This window comes from Lacerta agilis, chromosome 6, assembly GCF_009819535.1.
Source record: "Lacerta agilis isolate rLacAgi1 chromosome 6, rLacAgi1.pri, whole genome shotgun sequence".
In the NCBI taxonomy this organism is placed as follows: Eukaryota; Metazoa; Chordata; class Lepidosauria; order Squamata; family Lacertidae; genus Lacerta; species Lacerta agilis.
The window spans coordinates 38,660,822-38,683,019 of record NC_046317.1 but is presented as its reverse complement, the minus strand read 5'-3'; the positions used below and the strand labels follow the sequence as shown (position 1 = coordinate 38,683,019).

General features: G+C 42.9%; 2 protein-coding genes across 6 annotated transcripts; one reads left to right on the top strand and one right to left on the bottom strand.

Annotated features, from left to right (window-relative positions):
* Positions 1 to 257: 257 nt before the first annotated feature.
* FAM151A (family with sequence similarity 151 member A) lies at positions 258 to 10,606 on the bottom strand. Of its 2 annotated transcripts, none has more exons than XM_033152041.1 (7): positions 10,000 to 10,606; positions 8,010 to 8,147; positions 5,593 to 5,745; positions 4,340 to 4,499; positions 2,985 to 3,209; positions 1,739 to 1,878; positions 258 to 882 (listed from the first exon to the last, which is right to left on the bottom strand). In XM_033152041.1, exons 1-7 carry the CDS (start codon positions 10,133 to 10,135, stop codon positions 845 to 847), a joined length of 990 nt encoding a protein of 329 aa, XP_033007932.1. In that variant the 5' UTR covers positions 10,136 to 10,606; the 3' UTR covers positions 258 to 844. The 2 variants fall into 2 exon arrangements, with proteins under 2 accessions (XP_033007932.1, XP_033007933.1); XM_033152042.1 differs by having other exon boundaries at positions 839 to 948.
* Positions 10,607 to 17,343: 6,737 nt separating this feature from the next.
* LOC117048337 (transmembrane protein 205-like) lies at positions 17,344 to 21,838 on the top strand. Of its 4 annotated transcripts, none has more exons than XM_033152045.1 (3): positions 17,344 to 17,403; positions 20,698 to 20,861; positions 21,362 to 21,838. In XM_033152045.1, exons 2-3 carry the CDS (start codon positions 20,706 to 20,708, stop codon positions 21,659 to 21,661), a joined length of 456 nt encoding a protein of 151 aa, XP_033007936.1. In that variant the 5' UTR covers positions 17,344 to 17,403; positions 20,698 to 20,705; the 3' UTR covers positions 21,662 to 21,838. The 4 variants fall into 4 exon arrangements, with proteins under 4 accessions (XP_033007936.1, XP_033007938.1, XP_033007935.1 ...); XM_033152047.1 differs by having other exon boundaries at positions 17,345 to 17,363; XM_033152044.1 differs by lacking the exon at positions 17,344 to 17,403 and adding an exon at positions 17,960 to 18,041 and having other exon boundaries at positions 21,362 to 21,837.
* The last annotated feature ends 360 nt before the right edge of the window (positions 21,839 to 22,198 follow it).

The window sequence follows — 22,198 nt, the reverse complement described above, 5'->3', positions numbered from 1 at the left end:
GCCATAAACTGCTCAGGTGCTATTGGAGGCTATGATGGCATGCCTCCATTTTATAATTATATACCGTATGTGCATGTTAACAAATTCTCATTTCATGCTTCAGAGAGTTTAGCACTGACACTGTTAAGCACATACATACATTCCTGGGTTCTCATAACATGGGTGATATATCAGTGAGGCTGTTAACTCTGGTTAAGGATTGGTTTACATGCTTTTTCTTGCTTTGCTGCACATGTGCCGGTATGTCATACTTCTGCATTCACATTATGCAAGCATGGAAGCTGAGGTCAAATACAGAATTCAGTACCTTGGGATTAATTTTAAAGAAATCAAGTTCCTAGTACTTCAAGGTCCAGAAAGAAGATGACAACAGGCAAACCACTCAGTGTGAAAGTGAATTGAGCACAACTTGTAATGGTTAAGGTTTAGAAGAAGCTAAACAATTTAGTCAAGAAACTGAACAATTTTATATTCTCTATCAGCTAAAACAGGACATTTTACAAAATTCAGTAGCTTTAGACATTTCTTTAATGTACAAACCCATTGGTGATGCTCCAGCCATGTCCTCATAATGTCCACATCCACAGAGAATGAGTTTAGTTCGACTTCATTCATTTGTCAAGTTCTTGTGTGTCACGTCTGCCTTCTCTGCTAATACTAATTTGAAAGTTGTCTCAGCCAAATGGGATGGCATTTCCAAGCTGTTTACACAGCAGCACTGTCCAGATGGCAAGAAGTTGAGGATACTATTTGTTGTAGAACTTGCTGCAGAGACTATGAATTGGTTCCTTTTTTGTGTGTACACTTTAACTGAAGTAGCGGAGTTTACTGATATCTGGTGATATCAGCCTAGGTGTTCGCCACGTTGAACTTCCTGTTGTGCTGAGAACCAAGAACAAGAACACTTGGACCTGAACATCTAGTCCATGCACTAAACTGCCAATCCAGCTGTAAAACAAAGGAAGTCAACCAGATTCTGGAGCATACCACTGCTGGTGATCTGACTCTGGGCAGGATAAAGCTGCAAAGCAAGAAGAGCCTTGCCCAATGTGAGTCTCTGCTGTGGCATAGCTGTTCTGGAGCTCTTCAGTTGGCCAATGAGCCAAGAGGGGAAAGGTTACTGGTCTCAGAATTGTGTGTGTGTGTGTGTGTGTGTGTACATACATATATGCATCTACAAATGTATAACAAAGAGCGGGACTTGGATGAGGTTGCCCTGATTCTTGGTGCTTAGTCTCAACTGAAACTACAGGGAGTTGAAATGTTTGTTCATGAAAACAAACACAAATGACTTTTATACTATAAGACAAGTCCTTCGTATGTTCTTGGATGGCCAATTGGCCACATGGGCAGGGGCTGATGGGAGTTGCAGTTCAACAACACCTAGCGGGCCACAGGTTCCCATCCTGGTAGGTAAGGGTCCCAGCTCAGTGGTAGAGCATCTGATTTGCACGCAGAGTGTCCCAGGTTCTCTTCCTTACCAGGTAGGGCCTACAGCTCCCATAAACCCTAGCCAGCATCACCATGGTCAGCCTTAGTCATTTGTTGTCTAAAATAGTTGCTAGAATACGAGTCAGTGCAGGAAACTAGGCAAGTGCCTTTTTACAAGCCTGCTGAATTGGTTGCTTAGAAGAGGTGTGTGTGTGGCTGTGGCTGTATGATATGCAAATATTTCATAACCTCACTTGAATTTTGCCTGTATCTTGGTGCATTTTCAAAAGTAAAATTTAATACTCACATGCCAAGTCTCGGAACTGAGTCAACACAGGTTCAAAAAGGTCATAATAGATTTGTTCAGGTTGGCTATTCTTTCGGATAAACAGGAGATCATCCACTGTAACTGGATCAGTCTTCCCTTGCCAGAGAGTCAGACTGTACCTAGGAAGAGAAGTCATTTGAGGGGCACAGGAAGTTTTTGCAAGCTGTGTAGTCAAGGATGTTAAACAAGAAATCATTCAGTGCTAAGGTCCAAACTGTACGTTATGTGGGAGATCCACGATTAGGCTGTAATTGACTTGATACCTGAGAGGAGTATGCTTCAGGGTGTGTGGTTTGATTTGAGGAATGGCATAAAAGGGAATGAGGAGCCAAGAACAGTATTGGCTGGGGAAACTCAGCCAGATGGGCGGGGTACAAATAATAATAATAATAATAATAATAATAATAATAATAATAATAATAATAATAATAATAATAACAACAACAACAACAACAACAACAAAATTCAGAAAGTCTGATTAGTATTTATTTTATTAAATTTATATTCCTCTTCCCAAAGGAGTCCAGGGCAGCAAACACTTCTGTGATAATTATTTAAAAACTGTTAGAAACATCTGAAGACAATAAAACATCTAACACAATTTTAAGAACAGATGTAACCAAATCACAAGTTGACCCACCGAAAGAAATACATTTTCAGCAGGCATCTGAAGGATACTGTCATGGCACCTGCCTAATATCAACTGACAAGGCATTCCAAAGTACAGGTGATGTCTCACTACAGAAATGACTCTCTAGGATATGCCTACAGGGATGACTTTATAGGGATGCAGCTCTGAAGGATAATAATGTTCCAATCTGCACATCAGTCCATGAGATGTAACCCAGCAGGGCAGTTAGGATCAGAATCCCCAAATATCAAATTCCTCAAGCATCTTGAGTGGGAAGCAACCACTTCCTCTCCCCCCTACCTCCATTTTGCTGTGATTAATCTGGCTGTGTCCTTGTGCTGCACTGTAGGGAGATCAGTGTTGTATCTTGTGGGCAATGCATTCTTTGTTCCCAAGAAAGCACTTTTTGAAAGGTGGTTGGTATGTTTTGTGACCGGGAATATGTAGATTCATTCTAATATTAGCAGTTCTGTTTTAATCTGATCTACTGCATACAGTTTGCAAGTTTCTAGTGTGTGAGTAAACCAAGATTTCTGAATTAATCTGTGTGTGCTGCAGTGGAGATAAACAATAAGTGTGCTGTAAATCTCTTACCTGTCAGACTGGCTGAGAAGCCAGCTCAAATGAGGCCAGGCTGGTCTTGCCATGACGGCTCTTATAGGGAAGGTGATTCGCTGAGGCAGGTTCCCTACGAGGCTATGCATGTCCTCAACCATTTTCTGTGTGTAGGTCTTGTTTGGAAAGATAGGTAAATAGAGGGTTGACCATCCTGGGGAGAGAGTGCAGTTTGGGAACTTCTCCTGGATGAGTGAGAGGAATCTGAGGACAAACAACAACAACAATATAGCTGCAACTGCAGACATCTAAAGCCATTCTAGTTTCTCTTCACACAAGGATAGCCAAGACTCAGAGCATATTTGGGAAGCCTCTCTTGTTTATGAATGGCAACTAATGACTCTGGGACTTGATCTGCCCCCAGTAACCTTCATACCTGGCTTCCAGCATCCCATAATCCTGAACCCAAAGCCTTCCCTTATTACAGGTATTTGTATTCTCTGTGATCTCCTATCTTTTGCCAGTACAAACTGAGATGCTACTAGCCTGCAAAACACAGTCTAAAATCTAGAAGGAAAACCTGCTTGGCTTAGTGGTGATTAATAGATGGTCTCAGGGCACAAGCCAACTTGGCCATTTGACACAATCAAGTAGACACTTGGGCATTTATCAATAATTGTGTCGTTGCAAAATTGGCTCAGTGAAGTCTTGCGCTAGCAGAAGACTATAGAGACTGTGGGATGATTTGGAAGCTTTTCAGATGGAAAATGTTGGCTCCATTGCAGATCAAGTTGGGTCTGCCTCAGAGGAGAATTTAAGCTACATACGCAGAGAATGGATGGTTGTGGGTTCCCAAGCTATCTGCAGCAATTGATCCATATTTTTCTGATGTCTTGCAATGCATTTTAGTGCAGTGGGACTACTGAGTACCCCTTGTACAACATTTGCCCACAGGTGTCCCCTCTTGAGTACATATGGGGCTGACTTTGACTATATGGGACAGTTTATTGACACCATTTCTATAATATATATAAAAAACCCTCTGAGGAGTATACAGAAAACTAAAGCAACAACAGACAACTTAAAACAGCAAATATTACAAAAATACACAGTTAATATATAAAAGGGGGTCCCAAGGATAAAAAGGGCATAGTTATTTCCCCAGCCTTTGTCCCCTTCTCCAGCTTCTTTTCACAGGGTCCCCTGTATGCACATGCTCTACACAAGGGGAGGCTTAGGAGAAAGTCGCAGGTTTTGATTCGACTCAACTACCATGTGACGTATGTTAGTGTGAGATAGAACTGTAGACAGGTACTGTACTTGTATACAGATGCTCCACCCCAGTATAGAAAATGCATCCTGATACAAATACTATAGAAGTTCATTTTACTCACCGGCTTGCATTGACTGCAATATTAATAGGTACATTTGGACCTCTCAGAATGTCTGCATTTAGCCACACAGGTCTGTTGATATTCATTTGAGAAAAGGTTTTTACTAATGTATCCAGAGATGGGCCAACAGCTTTGATGCTTTTGAAATCCAGCTTGATGGCTATGGTAATTGGAAAAGGAAGAAATTCCTGTGAAATCCACCAGGTTCAATTAGTGCCCCTAACTCAACCAGCCCAGCTTTGTTCTAGAATGGATGGATGGATGGAGGCAACACATGAAGAGGTCTGCTGTGGGCACAAGTCACCCTTTGTGTGGATCTCTCCCACAGTCAGGTAGGCAGCCTTTGAGAACATACTTTCCTAACTTTCTACAAAGAAAACAGGCACATCACAATAAATAGCAATGACCAAGTAGAGCTCTGGTGCAACAAATCTACTCTCCTCCCCTCCAAAACAAAAAAACAAAAGAACAGATAGAAGGCCACAAAAAGTATAGGATAATAATAATCATTGGGTGGGGGTGGGGGTGTCGGTGACAGCATAAGACTTCTGCACAAATTTTGTGAAAACAAATCAGGACAACTGATCAATAAGTTTCCATCTGGAAGTGACCTGTAAGTTGCTTCATTATTGATCAGGAAGTGGGGTAAACAAAATGCGAAGCTATAAATTAAATAAATAATGAAACCTCCGTTCCTGATTGCAAGCTGCTCAGACTTGAAAGGAAATCACCCTCTATATTTCAAACTTTTTGCTTGTTTTCCCGCCATGGTCGATGGGTGCATGTTCTTTTTGAGGTGTTTCCACCCAGTAATAAATTGTGCTGCTACATCCAAGCTCAAAATATTCCACGTTTTCTGCAGTTCAGAGATACTCCTACTTTCCTTTGACTGCTCTCAGAGAAGCTACCCATGGCCTCTTTTATACATAACTTCCTCCCCCTTCCTGCGAGATGTTTTCAACACATATGTAAAGTACTGGATATAAGATCTTAACGGTGTACAGTCTCAAATCCACATGAAAAAGGGGCCGTTATGCACCGTCCCGGCCATTTCCATGCATGTGACATATGGCAAGATCATAAGGCTGACAACAATAAATATAGTTAAATAAAATAATTTCTCCGCCACAAATAAATTACACTTTTCAGATGAAACCAATTTGAGTAAAAACAAACCCAATACCATTGGCTTGAAGCTTATAATTTCCTTCCCTATGCACTTCAATGGGCACATCTCCTTTCAACCAACATACCTTTATTGGATGACTTAAGGACTGCCTCCAGCCATTCCTGAAGAGTGTTATCACTGTAGATGTCAGGTGGATGTGCCATGATGGGTGTGTCTGTCTCATTGGGTGTGTTGTGTGCTTCAACAGTGACATCAGCTTCCAAGGCCATAACGTCACCTGTACGTATGTGTGCAGACACACACACACAATTCATAGTGAAGAAAGTTATGTGCACAGTCTATTTGCATATGGTGGGAGTTTGGTATGGGCAGCTTTCACCCAGAGGCACCATTTCAGATTTTAGGGTCGGTAGTTGCAACAAGGTCTAAAGGCTTGTTTCTAGATGCATTCAGAGACAACTGTGGAAAAAGCGCTGTATTTAAACAGTTTGCTGTGCTTCTCTTTTATCTTTTTTTTAAAGTAATAATTGCAGCAAATATTATCAATACAAAACAAACAATAATTTTATAAAGCAAAAGGACTTATTTATAGTGCATTTATTATTAATATTATTTATTTATTGCTGTTGCTAGTTGCTTTTCTTATGGAGAAACTCAGTGATTTACATTAAAACCATTTAAAAACAAAACCAACCCCCCTCTAAAAACTTACCTATATGAATAAAAGGCTCGACTCTAGGTCCTAGCCACATTAAAGAGGCCAAAATGAAATTAAGGGCTGAAAGCCCCAGACAAAGAAAAAAGCTTGTCTGCTGCCTAAAGCTGGATAAAGATGGCGCCAGGTGTCCCTACCTGGGGAAAGCATTCCAGAAGCAGGAGGCCACCACCAAAAAGGCCCATTCTCATATTGTCCCAGGGCTTTTTTTCAGCCAGAGCTTGCCGGAACTCAGTTCCAGCACCTCTCAGGCGGGCATCATTATACGAGAACAAGAGGGACGCTCATGGTGAGTTCCAGCACTTCTTTTTCTAGAAAAAATAGCACTGCATCCTCCAAACCTCCCATGGAGGGGGGTCACACAAAGAAGGGTGTCAGGTGAGGATTGCAGGGTTCAGGTCAGTTTTATGTGGGGAGAGGCAGTCCTTGAGGTACTGTTCACATTGCAAGTTGGGGGTCAAACAACATCGGGAAGGGCTTCTGTTTCCTCCAATTTAAACAATATACAAAGTGCTATCTGAAGAAAAGGAGAAACTAATTGGGTTCACACCACAAAGAGATAGAATAATACACCCAACACTCAGAATATTAAATTCCTACTGAAATAAATATATATTTGGTTTCTGATCACCAGGACAGCAGTGTTCCTGAAAGTGCAGAGGCCCTTCAATTTTATGCCACGTTCTTTTGATTCCTCTTGCTCACTGATAGATAACTCAGTGGAAACCTCTCTCTTTCAGTTCCTTCCTCAAGAAGGATTCCCAAGGCCCAATGAAATACTTGATTTTTTCAGATAAGATGTCTGATGTAAGTTGTGCCTGAGCTGATAATGGAAGTGGAAGAGTTCTACATCAGCCTGGAGCTTTCTGCCCATTCCTCTAGTTTCATTATCACAAGGTGATAAGCCCCTTCAGACAGAACGCAGTAGGAAACTGTAGCATTCCATGTTGATGGAGTTGTCTTATCTCACACAACTAGAATCAATTGCTCATTCTTATCGCTACAATGTGAGCCATCCTATCCCCCTTATCATTACAGATTTCTCTGCCTTGATTAACTGTAAGGAATGTTGTAGTTAATATGTTAAAGTTTAGCAGAACTTTTAAATCATGGTGGTTAACCCACCTTTAAAAAAAAAGATACATTGGAAGAAGCATGTATTAAAATGCAGTTTTGAACCTAGAATGAGCCCCTTAAAGTTATCTTCTGTCACTTGCCCCTCAACCACATAAATTGACAAATAAACTGCAGCTGTTTTTCTGTCAGTTGAAGGATACCGACAAGTTCTTATACCCATTAGCAAGTCTATAGACCCCTTTAGCCTCCATGTGGGCGGTTGAATACAGACTTACTCTGAATTCATAGCACTGATGTATCTGTGAAAAGCATTATTTGAGAGAGGGAAAACCCTCAGTTGGACTTGAAACTCAAGCCGTCATCTTCCCTGCTACTACGGGACATACTTGAGAGGAAAGTTTGTTCCTTGGGAACTGTACAGAACAACACTTGCAACAAATGAGACCAATATCTCCGTAAGCCTGGTAAAGTAATAATGATGTCTAACAATTGTAGAGCAGTCGGCGTGGAAGCACCTTCACAATGTGCAGTTAAAGTCCAAATGTACCTCTTTAACCACCACCAACCCCTTCCCAAGAAACACTGCCAAAGTCAGTGACATCAGCATGTCACAAGGGGTGTGCACAGCATGCACACTTCACAAAGCACCAACCCCCCACAATCGAAGGGGCAAGCTGGTGCACTTGTTCCCTACTATGGTACTTTTAGCCAGGCATGATCTAACCCGGGAGAAGAAAACAGTGTCTTACTCTTTAATGCCTCTTCCATTTCACTCTTCCGGTTTGCAGCATGGTACCAGCTGACCAGCAACCCATCTTTCCGGTCTATTCTCCTTAGATTGAACAGATAATCCAACATATCCCCACCTGTACTGAAGGCTTGAGAATCTAAACAGGAAATTGAACACAAATAAACATGGGTTACTCCCAGTGCTTTTTTCTCTTTAAAAAATGTTTAGGGGTACTCTCATTTTGATTCAAGAAAATCACCATTTTATAGTTCAAATCGGGAAAAATAAATACAGTAAATGGACAAAAGTACAAAGATTTACAAAATGTTTAGGGGTATGTGTACCTCTGCGTCCCCCCTAGAAAAAAAGCACTGGTTACTCCTAATAAAAACTAAACCCACACACAAAATAAAAGCTTTATGCAAATAAGAAAATAATGCAACTTCCTGTGTCATTCTTGGTACTTAGACCCAGTTAGCGCATATCTTTGGTGTTGAAGGAACATAGCATATTTCATACATTTCAAGAAGGGAAGGGTCAACATTTCCTTTCTAAATAAGTATACGGCTGATAACAAGATGACATTTAACAGTAGGGCCTGAATTGGTCCAACAAATGCATGCCATATCTAAATTTTCCAACAATACGTAAGAACAGTTTTGTTGGCAGGTTCTAACATTTTATCCTTCATGAAACTAGACATCAGATTTGCCAAAGTTATTTTCAAGGATAGGAATTGTCCTTGCAACCAGTTAAAGCCTGAAACTGTCTCTCGTGTGTCCTTTTGCTATATATTTATCAAGGGGTTTGAGAAAGCATAATTTATCCTATTAACAGGTGGATTTCTGGTCAAACCTTAGAGAACCCCTTGAGTATCTTCCTTGAGGGGTGGTGGTGGTAATATATCTGAAGGTTGTAATCTCTCTCAGACTTGCTGTGATTGTTATTTTACTAACTTGTCACCTTTAATAATTCATGATCAGTTCTGCTGAGGCTGTGATTTTGAATTATTTTGTATTTTGTACTTTGCCTAATGGTCAGTTGACTGTAATAAACATTTGACTGACTGACTGGTTTAGCATTAGGCATCCAAATCCTGCGAGGAGGGGGTCTTGTGTTCCATTTCACATCTTGGCTTCCCCTTCAGGGGCTTACGAGCTCTTGGCTTCACTTTCTTCCTTGCTATGTAGAAGTGCTTACGTCTTACCACCACCATCCATCCACCCCCCCCCCCAAAAAAGGGCAAAGATCCCTAATCAAAACTCTGTGCAAATTCCAAGTACTGAAGAAGAAAGACACCCAACCTGTGGAGTGTTATAACTTAAGAAACTGCTTGGTACAGAGTCAGACCATTGATCCATCTAGCTCTGTGTTGTCTACACTGACTGGCAGGGCTTCAGACAAGAAACATCTCCAACCCTACCTGGAGATACACAGAGACTGAAACTAGAGCACGGATGCTCTGCCACTGAGCTTTCCACTATAGTTCAGGGAAGATACCGGGCAAGGTTGTAAGGGTTTCACAGGGGTTGGGTGGAGGCTGTGCACATCTTAGGGAAAACAAAACTGAGTTTACCCACCTTCCCGCTACCCAGCCACCTCTTGTGTATACTGATTTCATGAACTCAGCCCCAGATATGTCCTGTGAGGCTAAAAGACCTAAAGAAATATATTTCATTGAACCAACTGGCCTCAAAATAAGTAAGCATTCACATTTTACCAAAGAAATTTACCACAGAACCTTCCGCCTGAGGAAGGATTCAGCAAAACAGGGAGCTTGCATACTTGTGCATCAACCTAAGCCAAAAGCAGTTGCAATCTAGTTGGACTAGATGGCCTTTCGATTCCCTTCCAACTCTACAATTCTATTCTTATAGCTGCAACAGATAGCCTGTCCTGTCAACGTATAGATAACAAATGCAATGTGAATTCTAACCCAGCAATCACAGCATTTATGTGAAATTCATGGGCCCCCGCCTCCAGCAAACCCTGGTCTTCTTGCTTAGTACCTTGCGGGGATTTCCTGTTGACTGTCAGGGTTACGATGAGAGCTATGCAAACGGAAATCACCGCCATGGCACTGATCACAGCAATGACAACTCCTTTTCTTCCAGTGGAAGGACACTTCATGCTGGAAGCTGTCATGTTCTTTAAGTGCACCAGCTCCTTGGCAGCTTCCCCTATGCAATTGCAGTTTCCTTCCAAAAACAGGATGAGAGAGTAAACGAAGGTGAAGAGGCAATTCAGAATGTTCAAACTCCAGCCAGAAGCCTTGGACCCCCAAAACAGAAATCAGGACGAAGGGATCTTAATTCAGTAAGTGGTGTTCTTTTTCTCCTTTTAAAAATCCAGAACAGCTCTGAAGAAGTTTCCTTCCAATAATCCACTGTTGCCTTGAAGGGATTCTCTTAATAACTTGTGATTTTTCTCACTTTAATAATTATTGCCTTGGACAAGTCACTTGTGATACCGTGCTACTGTCTTGGAGGAGATTCCTTCTAATGATGTTTCGCTGTCTTGCAGGTATTTCTTTTAAACAAGCTGGTACTTTCTTGAAGAATTGCTTTTCTAACACACCTGCCTGGCCTTGTTTTTTTTCTGATAATCTGGCACTGCCTTAAAAATAATTATTCTTTTTTTTAAAAAAATAGTTCTGTGTTCCTTGCAGGATTTACCTCCTGGTAATCAAAGATCACCATTGTGGAGTAACAGGCTAAGTTTCTGCAATAGCTATAGAAGGTTTTCTACCAAGGGGGGGGGGGGGATGACACTGGTGATTATCTCTCTAGCTCCGAAATAATTTTACTGAAGTTCTCTGAGGTTGTGCTCATATGAAAAATCCAGCATGGCAATATTTTGAGGCCAAAGTCCATCTATTTGATATGTGCCGGAGGGTGGGGGGAACCTTCCCTCCAAGAATTTGTTATATTAATGCCATGTGTGTGAAGGAAACTGTTCTGAGATTACGTAAAGATGGGCCCTCCCTCTTCAGATCTCTGCATACAAATTCTGGATCACATTAGACCACCCCCACCCCCCAGGAGGAAGAAAGAAAGACTATGCCTGCTGGTTTTAAATTAACAGGTTTGAAATAATACTGACATTATCACTTCTAAACTTTCCTGACCTTACTAGATTAAGAGAAGATATTCATCTGAAAAGCTTCTGTTAAAATTACAGCATTAGCCACACACACACACACACACACAGAGAGAGAGAGAGAGAGAGAGAGAGGTAAATGCAAGAGGTTCAGGATCTCATAACAATTGAACTCATCCCACTGTAGATACAGGAGACCCGAGACATACCTCTGCAAATCCCACTAAAGCCCTTAAGTACTGTGCTTGCTTTACATATCCCAAGACAGGGTTGGGTATACACTGTGTATGCTGGGCCAAATCCTCATGGTGCTCTCTTGCTTTGCCTAGTGAAAACCATGACAACCAGGTTCAAGCCGATTCAGACGGCAGGCATGTGTGATGGCTACAAAGGAGGTGTTCCTGTCGCACGAGTTTGTGTTTCTTTTCTCTAAACCCCAGTGGGCTGCTGCTGTCAATCTCCTTCTTTCCAATAAGAACCAGAGGCGACTGAACCCCAGCTTGGTGGCCTCTCGCTAAGCAGAAAAGAAAACTGGCCAGTAGTTTAGTTCGGTGGCACAACAGTTTTTGTTAAGGTTAAACTCTTGAATGAACACTTTGGAGACATTTCACATGATCAAACAAACTGTTCTGTATGTGGCCAAGTGATTATTCCATTGTCCTGCCAGACTGAGGACTGCCTGTAGTGTGCAGTGTCCCCAAGCCCACAGCTCATCCTAGGATTAAAACAAAGGGAAACCACCAAACTGCTGTTGTGCTGTGTTTTTCGTAGGTGTATTCTACAACATGTCATTGATGCAGTTAACAGTGCATTAGAGGTGGATTCTACTGGCCCGTTCAAATTTCATTTTGCTTCATTTTGCAAGGCCTTCCCAATGTTACTGAATTGGTTACCGAATTATAGTCATCTGGAGGGGGGCGCCTTGAGCTACGCACCACGGAGGTGGAACACACACACAACTGTTCATGACTTCAGCCAGAAGCTACGCACTGACTGAAAACCTAGCTGTATGTTACACCAAAACGTCTGCAAGCATGAATGGTATGGAATGACGCAACTGTACCAATACCACCATAAGCACAATTCTCCTGAACGCACAATAAAAGGACACTTGGAGAGACCCAAAGGCTTCCATGTGACTGAGGAATCTCCTTGTCCAGGTGGGGAGGTACAATGCCAGTTCCACGTCTCAGGGACAATGTGCAGTTAAACCACAAATCAACAGTCTGCGTGGCTTATTTGACAATTTTATGCAGTTTCTTTACTCCCTGTTGTAGTTTGCATAGAATCAGTGTCTTAATATTCAAGCAGCACCTCATTGCTAGGGATAAAGTAGCATCCATCACAGATCCAGTAATTCCACCCTGTTTACAGCATGATCTGATCAGTTTATTTGCAATTTATATTGTTAGAATCATCATGTAATCAATATAGTGATCATGCTATCAATAAATTTATGAACACGCACTTGCTATGGGAGCATGACATTCTTAAGACTACATCCTTTCCAAAGCTGTCACCCAAAACGCAGCAGACATTGGTCCATTAGGCCATATGGGCACTGCTCCAGCCAACCTCAGTCTCCCATCAGCCAGGCCCCACCTGCCCGCCTTCTTACTTACAACCAGCCAGAAGGCAGCTCTGTTTTGATTGGCTCTGGTTCCATCTAATGTTCGTCTTCCTGCCTTCTGCCCCACCAGCCCCAATGAGCACAAGCTACCACTGTCCAAACATTGCTCCATTCTATACCACAGCATAACACAAGTGTAGTATTGCCATGCAGACCAGCTGAATGAAAATAAAGTCGGATCCAGGATTTATGGGCTGGACAGGTGGCTCCTGAGAAGCCATCGTTTTAACTCATTTCTAAGCTTTTATGCGTCAGATTGACTCTTCTCAAATCTTCCCTTCTACTGCCACCTTCTGGCTGACATGCTGGACAAGTTAATCAGACCTTGTTCCATTTTACAATATTCCTTTACAGGATTCTAGTGGTGTACTGAGGAAAAAATGAAGTACATGAGCTCATCAGACAGTCCCCATAGCATATCCTAAAGGAGAGTCCAAAAAGTTGGTGCAAAAATGTGTGTGTGTGGGGGGGGGAATTAAAGGATGCCAAGATTCAAGTTGGAGCAAGTACTCTTTGGTGAGAGAACCCCAGCAGAGATTTAAAATCACAAAATATGCAGCAAAGTAAAGCATGGAGATATAGGCTGTTGGACCTTTAAAATATACCCTTGTAGGTTCTAAAACTTCCCACTTCCTCAGCATAGGAAAAAAACCCGTTTGATAAATAATAAATTGGTTTACTTACAAATTCTTCAAATGTTAGGTTCATGTACTTTTCCATACATCAGTCAGAAAAGTTGTACAGGCAGCAATAACTGGCTTAGTCAAAATGGAGAAAGTTCCTAAATTATTGCTACAAGAATGGCTTGGAGTAATCATCTTAGCCTCCTCACAAGCTGAGCTTCTTAAGTAGACTGAAGGGGAATCATACTTGATTACTAGTCCCTCCCAAGGTAAGCTAAGCCTGGCAGGACAGCTTACTCTATGGTATTAAGCCCTTCATGCATTAATTTGACTTAAGAATGCTGGTTATATGAGGTTGGTTATCCCACAAAAAATGCAAGCAACTGTATTAATCCATTATATACACACACACAAACACACAGAAAACACCACATAATGTTCTATTGATTAGGCTCATATTCCTTGGCATAGTTTACCTGGGAGCAATCCTATTGAACTCAGGTGATTACTTCTGATTCAGGTCAATTTGTAAAATAAAGTGAGCTTTAACCAAAGATCTTTTATTAGGAATGCAAACCATCTTGCAAATATATGTTTCCATTTAAACTGATACTGTACCATGAAGTAGGAACCCCCATCAAAGGAAAGAAGAAGCCAGTCTCTGCTTAGCTATTCCTCCTATTCCCTGAATGGGAATACTGTATATCCAGAATAACACAGGTGTATTATGAAATCCTTCAGTAGGCTTTTAAGAATCAGTTGCCTCATTACACTTTTTGACACAGGTGAAGATAGTAAATGCAGTAAATGGTAGCTCATGTTCTAATACAGTACATTGTCTCCTGCATTTGTTGACTTTCTCTTAAAAAAACAACTGTGTTTCATTGCTGCTGCTTTGGTGTGTTCTAAAATAGCAAATGAAATACTGATGCTTCTTCCCTCTGCTTTTTGGCTGCTTTTATCTAACTGCCACGGGGAGAGGAGAGAAGGAGGGGAAGTTCCAATGGGTGTAATGGGGCTTACTTACAGGTAAATAGGTAAAGGGTGGCAGCCACAGGGTTCTTGTGCCTTTAACAGTTGTATGGCAGACAGAATTCAACAGGTTAAGCATTTTCTAGTACAGAACATACATGGCTTCACCATGATTGCACCCTCCCTAATTTTGTGTTGTGGCATGTCCCCATGGCAGATATGTTGTGAGAAAAAGTGACAGGTGCCGTTGCCCTCTTTTCAGTGTTAAGTTCCCCTTTTTGGATCACTTCAGGATTCCCCATTAAAATGCTGTTTTGGGGTAGCGCCCTTAAACGTTGTTTCGGGTGGTTTGTTGATCCTGCTGTACATTTATCTCAGTGACTGGAACCATACCAAATGAGTGTTGAGTCTCCTCAACCTTAGCATGACTCTGGAAGCAAGGACAACAAAAGGCTGTTTTGGGGTATCATGACTGACTCGGTGCCCCTGATCTGAAGAAGCAGGCTTAAAGTCCGCCTGGCATAGCTGTCAACTTTTCCCTTTTTAAAAAAGGAAAACTCCTTATTCCTAATAGGATTCTTCGCAAGAAAAGGGAAAAGTTGACAGCTATTCCCCCTGGTCCAGTCCCTTCTATTATTCTGTTGGCTATGCCATGCTCCTATGGCAGCCATTTTGTGTTGCGCCACACTTCCATGGCAGCCATTTGTGACTGGCACCCACAGCATGCCCCTCAAAATTCTAAATATGCCCCTGGTCCAGAAAGGTTGATGACACATGCCATACTACTCCAACTATTTTCTCTCCTTATTTCTCTCATAGTGTATTATGTTTGGGGGAGGGAAAATAAGCAGCAAGTGTGACAGGGAAGGAAGTGATGGGCCTTTTAGTTTAGGTTTTTGAAAAATAAGAAATGCCTAAATACAGTTGATTTGAAATAATAATAACCATCTCTTATTCTGGTTTCTGTTACTCGTGCAGTGCTTCCAGTATGTTGCACCTTTAGGAGAATGCAGGGATGCTTCTGCTTTGTAGAAGCCATTTAGCAGCCATTAACTTCTCGGGGGAAAGTGCAGGCAGAAGAAGCACAAGACTGACAGTTCCTTTGTCTGCAGACCAGATTTGCTGGTAATTTTTGACACTGCAACTCTCTCTCTCATTAGAGTGCTAACATGACAAGCCGCTCATGGAGAAAGTCAAGACTTTTTTGCTGCAAAAAAAACAAACAAAACAAAAAAACAGACTATAGACACAAAGAAACAATTTCTAGCCTTTCCAAACACTGGCCTTCTTATATGTGAAAAGCATTTCTAAAATTGTTTCTAAAAACAAACTCTTCAATACTATAGACCATGTATTGCTGGTGGACAAGGAAAGGGGAGGTTGCGATATATTATGTACATGCTATGGGAGCTGGGAGGCAAATATTGAAAATGTGGCTTACTACAGCCCTGCAATGTCTATATCCCCATATTGCAGGTGGATAGAAAAAGCTGCAGCCAAGTAAATATGATGATGTAATGCAATCTGCCATTTATATGCCCACATAGCAGAATGGAGTGGGAATTATAACTTGTGTATCATGAACTCTGAATTTCAGATGGATGCTAAGGTTTACAGACAATGGCTCACAATTTGTTGTTGTTCAGTCGTGTCCGACTCTTCGTGACCCCATGGACCAGAGCACACCAGGCACGCCTATCTTTCACTGCCACCTGCAGTTTGGCCAAACTCATGCTAGTCGCTTCAAGAACACTGTCCACCATCTCATCCTCTGTCGTCCCCTTCTCCTTGTGCCCTCCATCTTTCCCAACAGTCAGGGTCTTTTTCTAGGGAGTCTTCTCTTCTCATGAGGTGGCCAAAGTACATAATAGCTCTCTAATAAAGCTCATAATAGCTCTCTAATAAACAATCCTAAGAACCTGCCCCCTATTCAGCCTCTTATTGGTGAATTAAAACATCTTTTCATTGCCGTACTACAGAGTACACAGGTATTGCCAAGATGCAGGCAGTTATGTAGATACACAGATATTTCAAATAAACTCATTTCGTCACAGTTATCCTAGAAACAGACACCACAGCAAAATATATCCTCCAAAAAGCAAACATATAGTATAGGAAAATTTAGATAAATTTGCTGTCTCCTTTGCTTCCCAACCTAAAGCTCAACTGAACACAGACATGCTGGGCTCAGTTCACAACATCAGACTGCACCAACCTGTTGACCTCCAGATATTTTGGACCATGAGAGGCTGGTGATGCAGAACAGTGTCCTCGAATGCAGGGCTTCCCCCCACCCCACCCATGCTTTAACAACACTGCAGAGAATCATTGTGGTTCTTCTTAATTCAGACGCCCCCATTACATCATTTTGCTAGCTTTGCAACAACATGCAGAGGGAATAGTGTCTCTCTTCCTGCACAGCTTTGGATATATAGCATAGCACTTTACACCTGAACTTTCTGCACCAGGTTACCCACTGGAGAGTTATGACGCCTCTAGTTAGTTGCTTTTGCAGAAACAAGCATGACTCTCTGCTAACTCCAATGCAGGGATACTTTCCTCCAATCTGCAAAGCTCTGCCAGCTTGTTCTGGCTCTATGGAAAGCAGCTTAGGGCTGAGGTGCCATAAGTGAAACCAAGTACGACCCCTATGGTTGAGATGCATGCTAGTTTTTATTTACTAGACTAGATCAAGGTACTAAAGTTAGACATAAGGCAGCTGAGCTGCACAGGACTCTTCTTCAAAAAGGCAGGCGTTCTGTGCTACTGAGAATCTGGCGCTTGAATCTGGCGCAACTCCCTTGTTTTTGTCTGGGGTCATCTGTCCTCGGGTTTTATGGTGTCGAGAGCTTCCACCTCAGCAAAGGAGCAGCTGTAAAAGCCTCGGTGATGATGGGGGATCAGGACAAATAAACTAGGACAAAGGCGATGTCCTCTCCAGAGACCGAGACTCCCACCCACCGGTGGCCCCGCCTCGGAGTGGGAAAGGAGAACTGGGGAGATCCGTCGGAAGAACGAGGTAGGCAACCCTAACTCAGAAGGGAGTCGGGTAAAAGGGAGGTTCGCCTCCACCCAGGCGGGCTAAGGAGGTAGGTGGGGGCCCCTGGTGGGGTGAATCTTTGCAAGCCCGCGCCGACCAGTCCTGCGCCGCCCCCTTGGTTGAGCAGCCCAGCTGCCCAGTAGTGTGGCCTGGCCAAAAGACCCGCCTGAGCAACTGCCTGCCACTCCCCTCTCGGATTGGCACCCCGTTTTCCCACGATTGCTGGGGTACGGGCTGAAGTTCCCTTCAGTCGTAGGTAAAAGAGCACTTGCAAAACAGAAAAGTCCCCCTGCGCAAACTTAGCAGCACGAGGATTTCCCTAACGCCCAGTCCAGTCTCTGTCTCTGCATTCCTGCCGCAAGGGGGACTTTCCTTCCCAGTTCCGGGATGTAGTTCCGTCTGTTTGCACAGAGAAATGCTTTCTATGCAGATTATCTGGCCGCGCTTGGGGACCGTTTGATGTGGGATGTGTGGTAGTGGATTCGCTGCTTTTGTGTGTTGTGACTGGTCCTTGATCGTATCCTTTCCGACCCTGCTTATTTTGATGGTAAAGATGCCATTTTTCTTGTTTTGGGATCTGGTCCGACAGCTTTGCTAGTGTTTGTGTTCCTGAGATTCTAGCATTGGGCGGCGTGGGGTCTGAGTGACACACTGAAAAACTCACCAGTGCAACATTATTCATCGGTGGTAAGGAAGTTTTGTTTTGAAGTTTATATTTCAAACTTGCTAGTCGCTGAAAACCCGTTTGAAATGTCTTTGGCCACCCACTCGGCTGCAGCACCTGCTATTCTTTCAGACTGAAGGGACGTGACAGTACTGCTATACTAAGGGGATCAAGAGTGCAATTTGTAATCGTGGGATTCCTTATGCAGAGTTCTTGCTCATGTACTCCTAATTGCAATTTATCTGAGATTCCCTTGGGGAATATGGTATTGTCTTTTACTAGACTCCGAGTTTCCCTTTTGTGTTGCAAGATGAAGGGATGAGGAAGACAAGCGTCAGCTTAATGTGTTTTCTCTGAAAGTAAACTGCCCATCTTGAGGTACTTAGAAGTTTAAGGAGTGGGGAAAAAACCTGTTACTCTCCTAGTTTGCTCTTCCTATATTATATGCAGTATTCTGTTCAGATCAGGATGTGCGTTACCCTGCCGAAAATATTTTACTGCTTGGAATAAGGAGCATGTTGCTGCAACCCACAACAATTAGAGTCACTTCCTATGAAGCCCCTCAAAGCAGTTTCACAATACAAAAAAAGCCACGTAAAACCATTTCAAATAAATTCAGGTATGGACTCTTTTAAAAGTTATAGCAAGTGGCTTTGATGAGCAACTGTCAGTTGGCATCTACATTTGTAGTTGATTCTCCACCTGAGGGTCTGTGACGGCAAGTGTATTTTTGGTAGGTGATTGGAGGGTGACCGGGTGGGATGGCTGTGGGACTGCTAGATATAGACAATTACTGAATAATTATTTCATCCCTGCTTGTGGGTTTCTGGATACTAATGATGTGTGAGTTTGAGCTTCTGCTAGCCCACACCATTCTAATAGTTTTGGCCTATACCAAAAGTTACGTCAAGCCCATTGCATCCACTTTGTTACAGCACTCTGGGCATTGAAAGAATTTCTCCATAATAATTGATGTGCCCTTCACATGGCAACCACCACACATGGAACATTTCCTCTAGCAGGGTTTCCCAAACTTGGGTCTCCAGCTGTTGTCAGACTACAACATAAATTTGTGACATTAGAAGTGGCCCTAATTTTTGGTAGGCTGGAGTAATTGCTTTGAGCTAAATCCAGACTTACTTTACCCAGCCTAAGCATTGACTTTGTTACCTGAAGTAACAGAGAAGCTTCCCTCCACTGTAATTTGAAGACCATGGAATAAATGCTGGGGAAAATGAACAAATAAGAAGTCTGTGTTCCAAGTCCTTAAGAATGCAACCCACATCCCTCTGTAATCAGCGGTTAAACGCTCATTGGCATTAATGGTTCCAGATGTTGCCCAAAGCCTTAAAAACCTGCACCTGGCTTTATGGTGGCATGTGGTGAGCTGACCTGGCCATCTTTTCATCAGTCTAGTCAAAAGGGGAGGTTATGAGTGCCACTGTTCACAGATGTCTCAGAATAGCTTTCTCTTGGGAGCACTGGCTGAGAATTTTGTTAAGCACTATTAGCTGGTCCATTTAAATTCAACTCCTTCACAGCAGCAATACAAAACATATATCCCTAAGAAAAGTGGTGTGAGAGAGAACATGTGACAATAGAGGACAGGTATTTCTGACTACTTTGAAGCTAAAGTAACTTTCTTTTGCCTCTCAGTGTGTTTGAACAGGTAAAACGAGTGTCTCCCAAGTTGAAGTTTGGCCAAGGGAGTTGCAAGCGACTATCTTCTTGAAGTACCATGTCCACAGATGCTGATCCCTCGACCTTAGTGAAAGTGCTTCACTTGGTTTTCCTTTCAACTTTCTGGGGGATGCAAATCTGGGTGACTTTTATAGCCAGTAGGTTGGGACCATTCCACAGCCCCACTGTAGATGCTTAAAGGCCAAATTAATCAGTTAATTTATTTAGGGAGGGATTTGACATTTGGAGAAATGGGAGTGCTCTGGACAGGCATATGCAGTGAATTCAGAAAGGGGGAAAGGGCTACTTTAGCTTGGCAGTAAGACGTAGGCTAGGGTAGCGGGTGGTGCTGTGAGTTAAACCACAGAGCCTAGGGCTTGCCAATCAGGTTGGTGGTTCGAATCCCCGTGACAGAGTGAGTTCCTGTTGTTCGGTCCCTGTTCCTGCCAACCTAGCAGTTCGAAAGCATGTCGAAGTGCAAGTAGATAAATAGGTACCACTGTGGTGGGAAGGTAAATGGCATTTCCGTGCGCTGCTCTGGTTCACCAGAAGCGGCTTAGTCATGCTGGCCACATGACCCAGAAGCTGTACGCCATCTCCCTTGGCCAGTAAAGCGAGATGAGCGCTGCAACCCCAGAGTCATCTGTGACTGGACTAACAGTCAGGGGTCCCTTTACTTTTAAGATGTAGGCTGGGCAAAAAGGGATAACACTGGTTGGCAAGGAGATTTACTTTCTGGATTGGTGAGTCTATATTCCTAGACACCAAGCAGCTGAATGATGATGGTGTGAAGGTAAAACCACCAAGTGTGGAAACCCTAATAAACAATGGAAATAAGCCATTCTGCAGCTAGAAGAGATTATCCAAAACTATATGTCTGTTAATTTTGCACCCAATGGTTTTTTTTAAATTAAAAAAATAGCTATTCATTATTATTTTTAGCATCGGTATCATTTAAACAACCTTGTTCCCTTGTGTTCACCCCACTTGTTCTTGCAGGTTTTGTGATGGGCAACAATCTCTCACAACATACATTCGGATTCATTCAGAGTTGCCTCTTCCCTTATTACTTCCACATCGGCTCAGCTTGTGCTTTCATCAACCTGACCATATTTGCTATGTGTCACCCCAGCGAACTTCTCAATGAGGAAGAAACCATGCAGGTACTGGGCTCCCTCTTTTAAATATCACGTGCATCCGTTCATCCATTCTGCTGTGTTACATGGCCTCGCTTGTGATGGCATGCCTGCCTTAGGAAGAAGTGGTCAGACCGAGAAGCCACCCACACGTACTAGCAGGGCACTCTTTTTGTTTCATATAACTACCACCACGGCTGGTAGGGGGTAGTATTCAGACAGTAGGTGGAGGGGCAGAGCAGCAAAGGGGCAGAGTTTGGTGACTTGGCATAGGATGGAACACCTTGCACCGTAATATACCCTATTAATCCTAATTTGAAAACGCAATGGCAGGGCCCATCCACAGGGTTATTTTAAGGATGATATGCACTGCTGGGGCCACAGGAACCTGCCTAGGTACCAGCCATGAATCTGAATATTATTCCTGCAAAGCGATTGCAGCTACATGTGATATGAAACCCACCCCCATACCAGCTAACGCTACCCGACAATAAATAGTTCATAGCATAACTATCTTTCCTTTCCAGATTACAGTCTTCTTCATTTGTGTCATAGTTGCTGCTCTAAATGCTCAGTGGTTTGGGCAAGTGACTTCAGATATTATGGCCGAAATGCACCTGATTGAGCAAAGCTATGGCTTGGGAGAGGATGCTGGGTGGTTCCAGCATAAGTCGTTTATGCGGCTGCGTCAACTGGATTCTCATTACAGGGAGCTGACAAGCAGACTGAGCATCTACCATGGTTTCTCTTCCCTCTGCAACCTGTGCTGCATCGCATGCAATGGCTTGAGCCTCTACTATATGGCTGCTCACCTTTCAACATTATAAGCACATGGGTAAATAACCTGCATGGGCATGATTGTGAAAAGATGGACTGCAAATGGCTGAAGCCATAGCCTGGGTTGCTGTAGGGTGTTCCTCCACGCAAGATTCACAGGTGCTTGGATCACCCTGTTCTGAGTGTAGCATGCTATAAATTTTCTAGCCATCGCTGGGTTGGCAGCCCATGCACCATGACCTTTCATAGAACACTGGGCTCCTTGTTGATCAATGAGACATCTCATTGTAATAGTAATACCTGACAATTTAAATGCCACCAAAATACTTGATACAGTGCTACCTCTAGTTACGAACTTAATTCGTTCCAGAGGTCCGTTCTTAACTTGAAACTGTTCTTAACTAGAGGCGTGCTTTCACTAATAGGCCCTCTTGCTGCCGCTGTGTCGCCGGCACACGATTTCCGTTCTCATCCTGGGGCAAAGTTCTCAACTTGAGGTAACTCTTCCAGGTTAGCAGAGTTTGTAACCTGAAGCGTTTGTAACTCGAGGTACCACTGTACAAGTAACAGGTTTCTTTTTGAAAATG